Source organism: Hirundo rustica, chromosome 22, assembly GCF_015227805.2.
Source record: "Hirundo rustica isolate bHirRus1 chromosome 22, bHirRus1.pri.v3, whole genome shotgun sequence".
Classification (NCBI taxonomy): domain Eukaryota; kingdom Metazoa; phylum Chordata; class Aves; order Passeriformes; family Hirundinidae; genus Hirundo; species Hirundo rustica.
In genome coordinates this window covers 2,415,850-2,429,659 of record NC_053471.1, presented here as the reverse complement: position 1 = coordinate 2,429,659, position 13,810 = coordinate 2,415,850, and the positions used below count along the sequence as shown (strand labels likewise).

At 41.2% G+C, this 13,810-nt stretch overlaps 1 protein-coding gene across 4 annotated transcripts in view; it reads left to right on the top strand.

Annotated features, from left to right (window-relative positions):
* Window positions 1–13,810, top strand: part of MTOR (mechanistic target of rapamycin kinase) — a 62,731-nt gene that overhangs the window by 43,120 nt on the left and 5,801 nt on the right. For all 4 annotated transcript variants that reach the window (XM_040084316.2, XM_040084313.2, XM_040084314.2 and 1 more), the window contains 14 exons: window positions 1,331–1,456; window positions 2,048–2,179; window positions 5,208–5,323; window positions 6,580–6,697; window positions 7,469–7,675; window positions 8,143–8,243; window positions 8,572–8,668; window positions 9,282–9,380; window positions 9,922–10,044; window positions 10,651–10,833; window positions 11,413–11,547; window positions 11,831–12,005; window positions 12,217–12,352; window positions 12,995–13,142. In XM_040084316.2, coding sequence (XP_039940250.1) covers window positions 1,331–1,456; window positions 2,048–2,179; window positions 5,208–5,323; window positions 6,580–6,697; window positions 7,469–7,675; window positions 8,143–8,243; window positions 8,572–8,668; window positions 9,282–9,380; window positions 9,922–10,044; window positions 10,651–10,833; window positions 11,413–11,547; window positions 11,831–12,005; window positions 12,217–12,352; window positions 12,995–13,142 — 1,896 coding nt within the window. The remainder of the gene's footprint in view (window positions 1–1,330; window positions 1,457–2,047; window positions 2,180–5,207; window positions 5,324–6,579; window positions 6,698–7,468; window positions 7,676–8,142; window positions 8,244–8,571; window positions 8,669–9,281; window positions 9,381–9,921; window positions 10,045–10,650; window positions 10,834–11,412; window positions 11,548–11,830; window positions 12,006–12,216; window positions 12,353–12,994; window positions 13,143–13,810) is intronic.

The window sequence follows — 13,810 nt, the reverse complement described above, 5'->3', positions numbered from 1 at the left end:
GTACCTCTGAAAATTTAAATCAGACAAATATTTGACACTATTTCATTACAAGAGGGCATCCCTACAGTGAAATTGAATATCCTCAGATGCAGTAGTACATACAGGAATACTGTTTAAAGAGGTGGCTGATTCCTGCAAGAGAAGGGGGTAAAATAAAAAAAGGGCATAACTAAGGTGAAATGCTGCCTGAAGGAAGAACTTTTCCCTGTGCAGAGTTCTTCACTGGCACTGCTATAATCTGCCACCTTCTGAAAGCCTGCTGTATATTTTTTAGCTGTTTGGGAAACTGTGACAAAGCTTTTAGTCTCGCATCTGCATTCCTGTCTGGAAAAGCTCAGGACCATTCCACTGGGGTAGAGAAACTGAAGTGGCAGGAAGCGTAATGTCTGAATACAGCTTTTTATAGTCCTGAAAGCAGTACATCGAGTTCTTGAATGTTTTATAGGTGTTTTTTAATAGTTTTCAAATGCCTGTTGGAAGAACTTTATTTGGATGTTAGGGAACAAGCTTTGCCTAACTTCCCAGTCCTCAACTTGGGAGAAAAGAAAAAGAGAAAAAACAACTTCTTTGGTGCTAAGGTCCTCGCTGCCATTGGAAAATCTTTTGTTTACCTCAAAACCAAGCAGTCTCTGGCTGAATGGAAACTTTGGAGCATCGCTGTTACCCTGTACTTGGCCACTATATCCTGCAGCATGGATTTAGTTGTTACAGTCCCTTCCACAATTCTGCATCTCTGTAGTGTCCTTGAATGTTTGAACTACAGACTCACCCTCTCCTGACAGTGTTGTGTGTGCCTCTCCCATCAGACAGACAAGAACCAGACAATGCTTGCACAAGCAGCGCTGCAGTTGGTGCTGCAGTTTCTGGCAGAAAACCAGTTTAGAGGTGCCAGTCTCCAAAAGTAATACATGTTAGGAGAAGAAAAAGGGCAATAACAAAAATAGCTTTGCAACCATTTGGTTTTCTCCCATCTCCATGTTGAGATTTAAACCAAGAATAGGTGGAGAAGGCACTTGGACTCACTCTGAATGGTATGAAGAGTTTATCTGATTCTTGGATGTGTCTCAGCTTTAGGAGCTTTTCTCCTCCTTCCATTAGAGGATATCATTAGACTGCAAGCACTGAGCTGCCTGCAGATTGTGAGAATCAGGGACTCAACCTTCTTCACAGCTGCAGTGTTAAAGAAATAGACAGTTCCTCATGTCAGTCTGCTGCGAATTATGGGCACAAAAGTCTTTATCTTAATGGAAGTCGCTTCAGAACATCAAGGCTCTTTACAGTACACTGGAAACGAAATATTAACAAGTTCTCCCTTCTTTTCCCCTCTCAGGGCTGTCAGCGAATCGTGGAAGACTGGCAGAGAATATTGATGGTCCGATCTCTTGTCGTGAATCCTCATGAGGACATGAGAACCTGGCTCAAGTATGCCAGCTTGTGTGGCAAGAGTGGCAGGCTGGTGAGCATTGTCAGGCTTTTTCCTCTTCAGCAGGCTTTCAGACAGTTTGCTTTGCTGTGCTGCTTCAGCCTTGAGCATTCCTAAATGCTTTCATTGCCCGAGTGGGATGGGTTCTCCTCTGAGGAAGAAACTAGTCAGAAATGGTTGAAATGCTAAAATTGTAACCAGTATAGTGTTCATGCTCGTAGCCAAGGTTATTTTTATGGGACTGATATTATACCTGAGAGCCCCTGGGTCAATTTTCATTGCATGCTCTAACTGAAAGTTTTTGTGCTGTACTGGAGATTATTAATAATAGGTCAAACCTAGAATGAGATGTTACTGTTAAACATTAACATTCACCGCCAAATACTTGAAACAGACTTTACATTTTCTCCTGGCTTCTGAAATGAGACTCTAATGCTCTGATCCAAAGGAAGACATATGGTTTATCATGTGGTATTCTTGTGAGTCCAGGGAGTCTGCTGTGTCTGTGTTGTATGTATCTGGAGGGTCAGATATACATTTTAGTGTTGGGCAATCCTGAAGCAAGATGAGCTGGAGGTAACAATGATCTTGTTTTAACCTGCTTTTTCTTTGCCACTTCTCCAGGCTTTGGCCCACAAGACCCTTGTCCTGCTCTTGGGAGTAGACCCATCTCGACAGCTGGATCACCCTCTGCCAACAGTGCATCCCCAAGTGACTTACGCATACATGAAACACATGTGGAAGAGCGCCCGTAAGGTACAGGAGAGCACAGTGCTTTGTCTCACTGCTCAGCTTCTGTGCAGTGCCATGTTAGCTCTTCATGTTCCCCACAGAGCAAAGGCAAGGCTGGAGGTTTTACTTTCACTCCTCTAAAATAGAGTCACTAACTCCTTTCCTTATTCAGATCATAAGCTTTTTGTTTCCTCTGCAAGGCTGGAGGTTTTACTTTTGCTCCCCTAAAAGAGGGTAACTAGCTCCTTTCCTTATTCGGATCGTAAGCTTTTTGTTTCCTCTGCAAGGCTGAGAAAACCTGGCCCTAATTTTATTTCGTATGTGGAAAGATTATTTTTGCTGAACCAGCAGCTGGTACCCAAAGGATGCAGCCAAGATTAATGGCCAATAGTAGCTCTTTTGTCCTGTGAAGGTTTGCTACTTGACTTTTCTTCCATTCTTCGGATTGCCAGGTACCTGTGGTCAGGGTTACATGCTGAAAAAGGGAAGTAAAGAGGGAGTTATTACCAGTTTTAGAAGTGTCCTGAACAGTTTGCACTTATTTGCTGAGCAGAACTGATTTTTGCTGAAGAGGTTATCGGAAATTTCTAACTGAAAGACAGCTGAAAAGTTCATGGAGTTTTGTCATGGGAATAGTTTGGCTCCAGAGAGCCCAGGGTGAATGTTTTTGACATGGCAACACAGGGAGAACTTACATAATCAAATCCAATAAGCTCCAGACTGGATAAGTTATCTTTTTTTTTAATATACATTAAACCCTCCACTTATCCTCATATTCTGCCACATCTTTTTTATTTTTTCTGCCTTCAGGATTGCCAGCACTGGAGCAGAGCCTTTGCTGTGGGAGCATTGCCACAACTAAATAGTCTTTATTTGAATTAAAAAGGCAGAAGGAGCTGTTGCTGAGTCCCTGTTTTGCTGGCTCTGTAAAACAGTGAAATTGCCTTTTAACATCTTCAGTAAATGACCCCAGAAGTATTTGGGGTCTCTGCCTCCCTCTGTGAGGGAAACTGTGCTTAGTGGTGTTTGACTTGTGGTCAAGAAATAAATGGACACGGTGCAGGAAACTGGTGCAGTGGTGGAAAGCAGAATGAGAGAAGGCACAAAGACTGAGGGCATGGGAGAACATGTCTAAAATTAACTGATGCAAGAATAAGTGGAGCCCATGAAGATGGGGGAAAACTGATACCAAAATAGATAAATTATAAATACTTACACCTGGTGGTGTGTGTAGTTTTATGTAACTGTGTGTGTTCACTTGATTTGGTGTCCTAAGTAATTAGCTGCTGATGTAGGGTGGGATGGTGGGAAATTATCACTTTTTTTAGCTCAGCAGTTCAAGGTTCCTTTGTTGACCTAAAATGTTTTCAGTACAGCCGTTTTGACACTTGTCAAATCCAGCTGGAAAAAAGCTGGCATCCAGCAGGAAACCAGCCATACAGCACTCACAGAGCTCCGCAACAGTCTTTTCTTAAACAACAGATAAAAATTGATAAGTAAACCCTATTACATTTCTTCTAACAAGGATTTTTGCCAGCAGCTGCATTCTAAGCCATGTCCCATAGAAAGGATGCATGCAATTAGGAATTCAGTTGTTCTGGAAAACTCACTGCTTTCAGTCCTAAGTGCTCTGTCTGTCGGATTATGGTGATCAGTTTTCAATATCAGTGGAAACTGAAGAGCAGATTGTTGGGTGCAGCTAGATATAAGAGGGGCACATAATCAAGAGGTAACATTCTGTACTGATACTGTTTGGCAATATATTTTGTCTATTTATAATGAATGTCAAGCATAACTGTTCATAAGATTGTTATTTACCTACCACCCCAGTCCCTTCCGTCTGGGTTACCAGCTGTGGAATGCAGCACATTAATGTTAGGAGTATGATCCTTTCTTTTATTTCACCATGTTGATACCCTTTTTCCTCACCACTGAGTTGTGCATGCTGACATTTGGACAGGATAGATGAGGCATTTTGAGTTCAGGTGGCTCTTGTCTCTAACAGCTCATTCCTGTAGATACACATAAATAAATAAGGCTTCGAACAGCATCTTCTGCAGCTCCTAACCTGAAATGACCTTGCAGATTGCAGGAGCTTTACTCTTAATTCTTTCCAGTGAAGCGTGCATACTTTTTTCTTAAATCTTTATTCTTGGGTTTTCCTACCTCAGAATTCTTTCCAAGGAATTTTAAAAAGATTTTTTCCTTCAGAATTTGGTAGTGCCAAGTTGCTTTAGCACTACTGCCCTGTATAATATTCTGGCAACAGGGTAATGCACATTTGTACTTCTTCAATAACCTTAGCAGAAATCTAGACTTTAATTTGTTGAAACAACTCCAAATCAATTTCCCATGGTGTGTACTTCAAGCCTAGCCAAAGTTGAAATGCTAGGAGAGAAAATCAGGAAGCTGCAAATTTTCCTTCAGGCATTATTTTCTCAAATTGTTGTGGTTTGTTTTTTTTTTTTTTTCTTGTTGTTGTTTTCTGGCCATAGCATATTCTAGGTAGGCTTCTCTTTGATCCTGTCTGTTCAGTATTTTCCTGGTCAGATACAATTTGTAAGCTATAAACACTGGATTGTTGCAATTGCCAGACTTTCATGCTCAGTGCAAACTAGCTATCTCTGTATCTCCCTCTGTGTGAGCAGTACCAGGACATTCTCTGCTGCTGAAGTTTTCTCCCTGTACAGGAGACTTTGTTGCTTTGGCAGAGTTGAGTTCTTGCACACCAGAGCACAGTGTTGACTTGTGTTATGGTCAGTCATACCTTTGACTCTGTGACAGTAAAGGTGTGCCTGGCTTTGGAAGGATGCAGTTATTTGTTCCTCAGTTTAGCAATTTCAGAGATAACAAGAATTTCTAACCTCTTCATTTATTTGGACATATTTAAAGCGTAAAGTGACTTTAGAGGGATATCAATGGCTGAAAAGCTCTGAAAGAAAACAAAACCATATCTTTTTATTGCTGTGAAAATCATTTCCACGTTGTCTTTCTCCCTTGAGAAGCTGTATTTAAGCCCTGTGGTCCTCACTGCCTCCATCACCCCTTGCAGATCGACGCGTTCCAGCACATGCAGCACTTTGTGCAGACCATGCAGCAGCAGGCTCAGCACGCCATCGCCACCGAGGACCAGCAGCACAAACAGGAGCTCCATAAGCTTATGGCAAGGTCAGCACAGGGTCCTGGGCCACCCTTGAGCTCCAGTCTGAAACAAAAGGCTTTCCTGAGGTGCAGGGTCCTTGCAGGTGACACATTTCAGACAAAATGCTTTGATTAAAAGAACGGGATTTCTCGTTTAGCTGCTTTGGTATTACATTCTTATCTACCGTGTAATGTTCAGGAAATGTTACTGGGACACATCAGCCTAAACAAGCTTCTATTTGTTGCTGGTGCCTGGTTGTATTTTTCCAGCCCTGTGGCTCACTGGCAGAAGGCAGGGCTCTCAGCATGTCTGTTTCTTTGCTTTTCAGATTTGATCACTAGGAAAGAAACACTTCCCACACACCTGGCACATCTGTATTACACAGGCTGTCAAGCACAACAGCAGTGCTTTGGGCAGTAGGTGCCCAGCATGTGATGGTCTCTTATAATACTGTTGTATTAAAAACCCTTTTTCCATTTTTCTCAGTGGATCTGTAGGTGCCAGATCTGGTTTTTTCAGTTTAAATCAAAAATTGCATAGTGCTTTCTATTGAAGGATTGCTTTTTTTTGAAGGGAGGCGTGCCCTCAATTTGCTTTTATGAGGATGGGAACCCTTGATAACACCATTGTCTTTTTTTTTTTTCGTTACTATACAAGTTAGTAATGATTTGTGTACAGTATTTGTCTTGCACAATGCTTTCTGGAAAACTCAAAATATAGAAAGGACAGCCATGTAACTGTGGCATTTAAAGCCTGCTGAGGGAACAAAGTTTTGCACAAACCTTGGCAACCCCACCCTGCTGCAGTAAAAATGTGTTGTTTTTCCTTTCCTCTAGGAGGGAATGACTTAATGGGGTTCTGGCTGGGGGAAGAGCAGTTCCTCTGTGTTTCCATTGTTTGTCTGTCAGCGTTCTCCCCAGAAGGCTCATTCATAGGGTGCTCGTTACAGCTCACCAGCACAAGGGTTTGCATTTTATCAGCACAGACTGGTGAAGTCTTTCAATGTCGTTGTTGCCTACTTATATTTCTTTTATAACTCATACAGATGGGGAAAAAAGTTTGATCCCACCTTTCCTCTTAAATTAAACCTTCAGCTGGTTAATTCCACACTACAAGCCAGATGGAGATATTTTGAATTTTGTATCCAGCCTGCAGGAGAGGCTTCCTGACTGGATTCACCACATGGAATGTCTGTTAGATTCCAGATAGCAAGTTTGCCTTTTAATCCAGAGGCTTTGTTTTCATTTTAGGTTTTGACTCAATAATCCCTTTGCTTAACTAGGTGTTTCCTGAAACTGGGTGAGTGGCAGCTGAACCTGCAAGGCATCAATGAGAGCACCATCCCCAAAGTCTTGCAATACTACAGTGCTGCAACGGAGCATGATCGCAACTGGTACAAGGTCATTACAGAAACATAAATTACAGATAAATTTTATCAAATCCCACACTACAGGAAAGGAAGGTGTTCAGTGGAAGATGTCCTGTAACTGTCTGCCTTGTTACTGCCAGTAGGATAAAAAAAAAACCAAACAGAACTAAAACAAAGAAAGCGGCCCAAGGCAACCATGAGATTCTTGTTTAAAATTTTATTTGGTTGGTAAAACTAGGCCGCAATTCAGTTTCTGTTCTTGCTTTTGAGACTCTCTCCTGTTGTCAGTTAGCAATGAAGGAGAAAGAAAATGGAAAAATTGAACTTGTTCTCAGTCAGTATGCTTAAACAAGGAAAGCAGCCCTGTTGTTAATTCTCCAAAGAAAATTTGATTTCAGGGTTGTGATATTTTAATATTTGGTGCCAGATCTTCTCTGTGGCAGCCATCTTCTGTATTTTTTCCTATTACACATCCTCAAGTCCTAACATACTAATTTTCTATGAAAAATTCTTTGAAAAATTAAAGTATATGGAAATATAATTTAATTCTTGGTACAGAGCTCATTTGCTTTAATATTCAACAGAGTTCCAGGCCAAGATTTCAACATGATATTATTTAAGATAATAAGACAGTTCAAATTACAAGCAATTAGAGAAGTCAAAGCATTGTGTTGTCTGCAGGGTATTACTTACTGCTGCTGTTTGCGGACGCAGAAATGTTCGATTATATCTAACAATTAGAAAGTGCCTGTTGCAGAAAGGAATCATCTTCCTTTTGACTTCTGTTCTCTCCTGTTGGCAGGCCTGGCATGCCTGGGCAGTGATGAACTTTGAAGCAGTGCTTCACTATAAACATCAAAACCAGGCCAGAGATGAGAAGAAGAAACTCCGTCACGCGAGCGGAGCCAGCATCACCAGCGCTAACACTGAGGGCAGCAACAGTGAGAGCGATGCAGAGAGCACTGAGAACAGCCCCATCCCATCCCCAGTGCAGAAAAAAGTCACTGAGGTACCCTCCTTCCTCCCTCTCCATGCTGAGGGATTGGTACTTACTCCTTAGACATGGGAGAATTTTATGGGCTAAATGAATGCAGATGATTATTAGCTGTGACCTAAAGTGGAGACTGAAGGACTGTAGGTGATACAGTGCATTAACAAATTCTGCTGTTTAGGCCCTTCGTGGAAGACTCTGAGGAATCTCTTTCACTTACCAGTTATAGTAAAGTGGTAGTTTTTAGGCTGCTTTGCTGTCCATAGCTTTGCAAACAAACTGAAGTATAAAAACCACTTCACAACATTTTCCCTGCTAGGCTGAAAGGCCTTGGTGAGGTCAAGCAAAACATAAAATTGTAGCAGCTACAATAGGAATTAGGTCTATGTTCCACATATTTCTTTCTCTTTCCCCTTCTTGAGTTTAGGATTCATGTAGGCTGATGTGCTTGCATAGAACTAATGCAGCAATTTTCATTCCAAAAGGATTTATCCAAGACCCTCTTGATGTACACAGTCCCTGCTGTCCAGGGTTTCTTCCGATCCATTTCTCTGTCTCGAGGAAACAACCTACAAGACACTCTAAGGTACCTAATGAAGCACATTGTAAAATCAGCTGCTAAGAGCACATGGTTTCAGATTAGGTTCAGAACACGTTTCTGCTCTTTTTTGTTATGGCTGAAATTAAGTGAAGGCTTCGGTGCAGGCTAATTTCTGTTAGATGGATTATCCCTGCTATCTGAGGGTTCTGAGAAGAAAAGTTGCTTGTAAATGGGTTTGGGGTTGGAGTTTGTTTGTTTGTTTGTTTGGGGGTTTTGTGGTGGGGTTTTATTTGTTGGTTTGTGGGTTTTGTTTTGTTTTGGTTGTGCATTTGTTTGTTTGTTTGTTCCTAACAAAAGTATTTCTCTTTGTCAGAGTCCTCACTCTGTGGTTTGACTATGGTCACTGGCCTGATGTGAATGAGGCTTTGGTAGAAGGAGTCAAGGCAATCCAAATAGACACTTGGCTGCAGGTAAATAACACAGAGAAATCCCAGTTCTGGGGTAGTTTGGGATTTGCTGCATGATATCCATTATGATCCTTTGCTAAACAATCCTCTGTAGGTGAGTGCTGAGAGCAGTGTGCAGTACAGTCTGTAACTGATTTAACAAGCATCTTGAACAGAAAAATGAGAAATGTTTCCTTATTTGTATGCAGATTAGTGCATATTAATGAGAAAGAATGAAAATTCTTAAATTAAAGATGACATGCATTCAGTGGTGATCCAGTATAAAACACCATTGTCCTGCTCTGATGTTGTTCACAATCTGTTTCGGGATTGCCTGGTAGAATGATTCTTGTAATTAAATTAAATTAAATTATTTCCTATTTAAGCATTATACTTCAAGATGCATCTTTCCATAGTAGGATCCTGTAACAGTTTTGCACAGAACACTTTTTCTCTCATTGAGTTCTTGTACATTTCTGTTTGGAACCTTGGGTTACCCTCTGACCAACTCAAAAATGAGCGGTGGGCTTTCCTATCTCCTTTAGAGGCTGTGAGGTCTCCAGGAGAGGGCAGAGCAGCTGGTGCACCAAACACATGAGGTGACAGGAGTGTTTCTTTTCCTTATCCTTACCATTAGGTTATCCCTCAGCTGATTGCCAGAATTGACACCCCTCGACCGCTGGTGGGACGTCTCATTCACCAGCTGCTCACAGACATCGGGCGCTACCATCCCCAGGTAAGCGTTGGATGAGGAGGAATCTTCACAGGTGTCAGATGCCTGCGCTGTAAGTCACAGAGGTTGAGGATGGGGACAGTTTCTGTTGCTGGTGCTGCTTTCAACTCAGCCCTGTTCATATAAAAATGGAAAGAGGTGAATGAGCCATGCAGCCTGGGAAGAACTCTTTGTGTAATGTAATTTTATGTCTACTGGTAGTGCAAATCACCTTGAATGTCTTTACAGGGCTACTAAGAACCTACCTCGCAGGTTTTATCTAAATTTCTTTCCACAGTGTGGAATATCACAAAATCCTAAAACCTATTTTTGTTCTTCCAGTTTGAGTCTCTCAGTGTCATTCTGCTATTCAGTAAATTGAAGTCTTGACAGCCTTTTGGATCAGAAGGCTTTCAGTAGTAAATTCCTGCCACCACTTTCCAGGGGAGAGCTTGCTTCCTCCTGTTTATCCCTAAGGCTGCTGTTTGTTAATGCTTTGCTAATTATTTATTTATGTGGCTCTTCTGTGGGGTTCTATAGTATTATTGGTTGCTGTCCCTTGCAGGCTTTGATCTATCCTTTGACTGTGGCTTCTAAATCTACGACCACTGCTCGGCACAATGCTGCGAATAAGATCTTGAAAAACATGTGTGAGCACAGCAACACTCTGGTGCAGCAGGCAATGATGGTGAGTGCTCAGTGTAGCATTAAGTGTGTTCTGTTGGATGGATGGATGTCAGATATAATAACACAAAATGACTATTCATTGTTGATTCTGTTCAGGTACAATTGATTTGGGGTATTTGCAACTGGTAGAAGTTACAGTATTAGTGTAATTTCCAGAGAATGCTTTCATTTTAAAATAATTCACACATGAGTTTTTGTGTTTCCTTATGAATAAATTTAGAGTAGAAATACGTGAAAAACCTTTGTTCCATAAAGAGGTGGTTTTGCTTAGTGGAAAGTAGAAACAAAACTTACTGAGCATAGCATGAAAGAGTAATGTAACTCATTTGATAAAGATTTTTGTGAATAAATGAAAAATAATGCCTTTGGCCAAGCTGCAGAAGCATGTAGAAAATTTCAGAGGTAACAAATAAGGTGAGAAAAGCATGGTCAGCTTCTTCCAGAAGAAAAATGTGCCATCACTGTGGAAGTTCTTGTGGCTCCCTCTGGCTGCCAGGAACAAATATTTCATAACATTAGAGAAGAAGGGAATTTCGCAATTTTATGTCAGGACACAGTGCCAGGGATTTCTTTAGGCATTTAATCTTTTTATTCTGTCCTCAAACAGGTGAGTGAAGAGCTAATTCGTGTGGCCATCCTGTGGCACGAGATGTGGCATGAAGGGTTGGAAGAAGCATCTCGCCTGTATTTTGGAGAAAGAAATGTAAAGGGAATGTTTGAGGTGCTGGAACCACTTCATGCAATGATGGAGCGAGGGCCTCAGACTTTAAAGGAGACATCCTTCAATCAGGTATCAGCAAACGGCCAAGAGGCTGTTCCTCAAGGACAGCCACCTGCCCCAGATGTGTTATAAGGACCTTTGCCATTTAATACAAAAAGTGAACATCTTAGGACTCATCATGTTAGTTGCAGATTGCATTACTGGTGTTTATCTGTGTCACTTTGGTGACTGTAAAAGGCCGTGGTAGTCTGAATTGCCCTGGAGTCTTGTATTGGCAGGATGTCTGATAGAGACTGGAAAATGATGACTGCTCTGCAGTTAATTATTCTGCTTTGTTCCCAGTAAGCACTAGCACAGATAACAGAATTAACTGAGCTTGAAAGTTTACTGTTAAAGGGTAATTCTAAGCATTCAGTTGCCTCCTATATTGAAGTCTACTTGTGAGCAATGTTGTTTGATAAATTCAATGCAGATCTTGGATCCAGGAATTTCTGGATCTTTAATTCTGATATGCCATAAAAATGTGAGATCAAGTGTTTCTAGTGCAATTTGAAAAGAGACTCCGATGCTCTTCATAGGTGTTAAGTGGTCTCCACCTGTTATACTACAGTCTGTTGAAATTCCTTTTTCTGTTGTTTTAATCCCTAGGCCTATGGCAGAGATCTCATGGAAGCTCAAGAGTGGTGCAGAAAGTATATGAAATCAGGAAATGTCAAAGACCTAACTCAGGCTTGGGATCTCTATTATCACGTGTTCCGACGTATCTCAAAGCAGCTGCCGCAGGTGAGGGGGAGATTCAGATCTTTTCTGGGTCACAGTGCAAGATGTCAATGCCAACCTTGGCTTTATGTTTTCTGGCTATTCAAAACATACTAATTCAGTATTCTGGAAATAACTGCATAGGGTTTGCTGTGAATTTGGTGTTTATGCTACACTTCCTGCAAGTACCTGAAGTATTGGTCACTGCCTGAACTGTTTTAGATCCCTCGACAGCATGAACTCTTCTGACACTGCTGTGAGATTGAACAGAAATTCTAAGGTGTTGTATTTCTTTTGATTTTGGTAGCTCACTTCTTTGGAACTACAGTATGTGTCACCAAAACTCTTAATGTGCCGGGATCTGGAATTGGCAGTGCCAGGGACGTATGATCCCAACCAGCCCATCATACGCATTCAGTCCATCGCACCCTCCCTGCAGGTCATCACCTCCAAGCAGCGGCCCAGGAAGCTGACATTAATGGGTAAGAGCAGTTTTCACTTAGCTATTCCAGTATTTAAACAGTTAGGTCAGACTGTATATTTACCTGGTAAAACCTCTCCAACTTTTCCTTCCAGGTGAGGTTTTTCTTAGTTGGTCTGACTGCCACGCTTCCCAGTTTATGGGTGCATGTGTGTTTGCTCTTGTCTATTTGTTCAATGAGAATCAACTTTTGTGCACTAATTCTTTTGCAGGAAGCAATGGGCATGAGTTTGTGTTCCTTCTGAAAGGTCACGAAGACCTTCGCCAAGATGAAAGAGTGATGCAGCTTTTTGGGTTGGTCAACACTCTGCTAGCAAATGACCCAACTTCTCTTCGTAAAAACCTCAGGTGTGTGTTCTGGGTAATCACTGAAAGTGTTTGTGCAAATGTGACTCCTTACAGGGGTGCAGCTTTGCAAGTAATCCTTGCCACAAGCAGTTGTTTTGTGAAGAAATGGCAAATCTTGGAACTAAGTTAATTAAAAAGAAAAGGAAGGAAATGTATCTGAGGGGATTGTTTTATTTAATTGGAGTCTATCTTGTAAATTGTTATGGTCTTTGAAGCAATGCCTATTTTAAGACACCTTTAGCACTGCCTTAGGATGAGAATGGAGTTTGCTAAAGATTTTTTATTATAGTCACTAAATAGTTGGGTCAAGAGTCACTGAGTGCAATTCTGCAGTGTCTTTCAAGCAAGATCACATCAAATATCGTGTGCAAATAACAGATCATTGTGAGTGACATAACATGGACCTTCTGAAAGCAGCCTTTCAGTGAAAACCACATAAACTTTGAGCTTGTCTGTAGATTATCTGGCAACAATCTGTGCAAAATAGGTGCCTGAAGTCTTTTCGAAAAAACAAGCAAAGCAACTATTGACAAGACAATATGGACCAGAATCAGATTTAACATATAATGTTTTGAGCATCACAACACCTAGTAAGTTACAATATACAACAACTCGAGCTGTGTTTCTCCATTTTTCCCATAGCATCCAGAGATACGCTGTTATTCCACTGTCTACAAATTCAGGTTTAATTGGCTGGGTGCCCCACTGTGACACGCTGCACGCCCTCATCCGAGACTACAGAGAGAAGAAGAAGATCCTGCTCAACATCGAGCATCGCATCATGCTGAGGGTAAGGGGCAGAGCTGGCAGAGGTTTTGGTCCATTCTTTTAGGACACCAGTGTCTTAATGCAGGAAAACAGTGCAAGGCTTCTTCTTCTGCCTCTTTTCTGATTGTTACAATGAGTAAAAAATGTTAGGTTAAGAGTTATAGTTTGCTATATGTTTATTTGTTTCTCCTTTCCAGTTTTGGCAGTGACCACAAGTTGTTGCCATCTGGTGACTGATATGTGTTTGGAATTTTGCATCGCTGTGATGTGTCTCATACAAGGTGCCACGCTGCTGGAATTGCAAATATTATGTCTGAGCAGCAGGGCCAAAATTAGACAGACTGGAGAAACTCAACACTACTAGAGAATTTGGAACTTCCTGCCAAAAAGGAAAGGGTTTGCCAGCTCAGAAGACTTATTTGGATAATGGTTTTTGAAAAATACTTACCTTTGCAGTTTTTTAGTTAAACAGGGCTGTGGGCTACTGACTTTGTGGACACTAAATCATTTGCTATCCCATTTTAAAAGAATTCTTCACTGTTGTGTGATTATCTTGCTATGTTTGAAACATATAGGTCAGTGCACAAATAATTTTAAGTATAAATTTGATGTGGAATTATTTATGATTACTGTGTTTCTCACAGTACAACCAGGGGCTACTGGAGGTGGCTTTTTAATTTGCTGAATGTC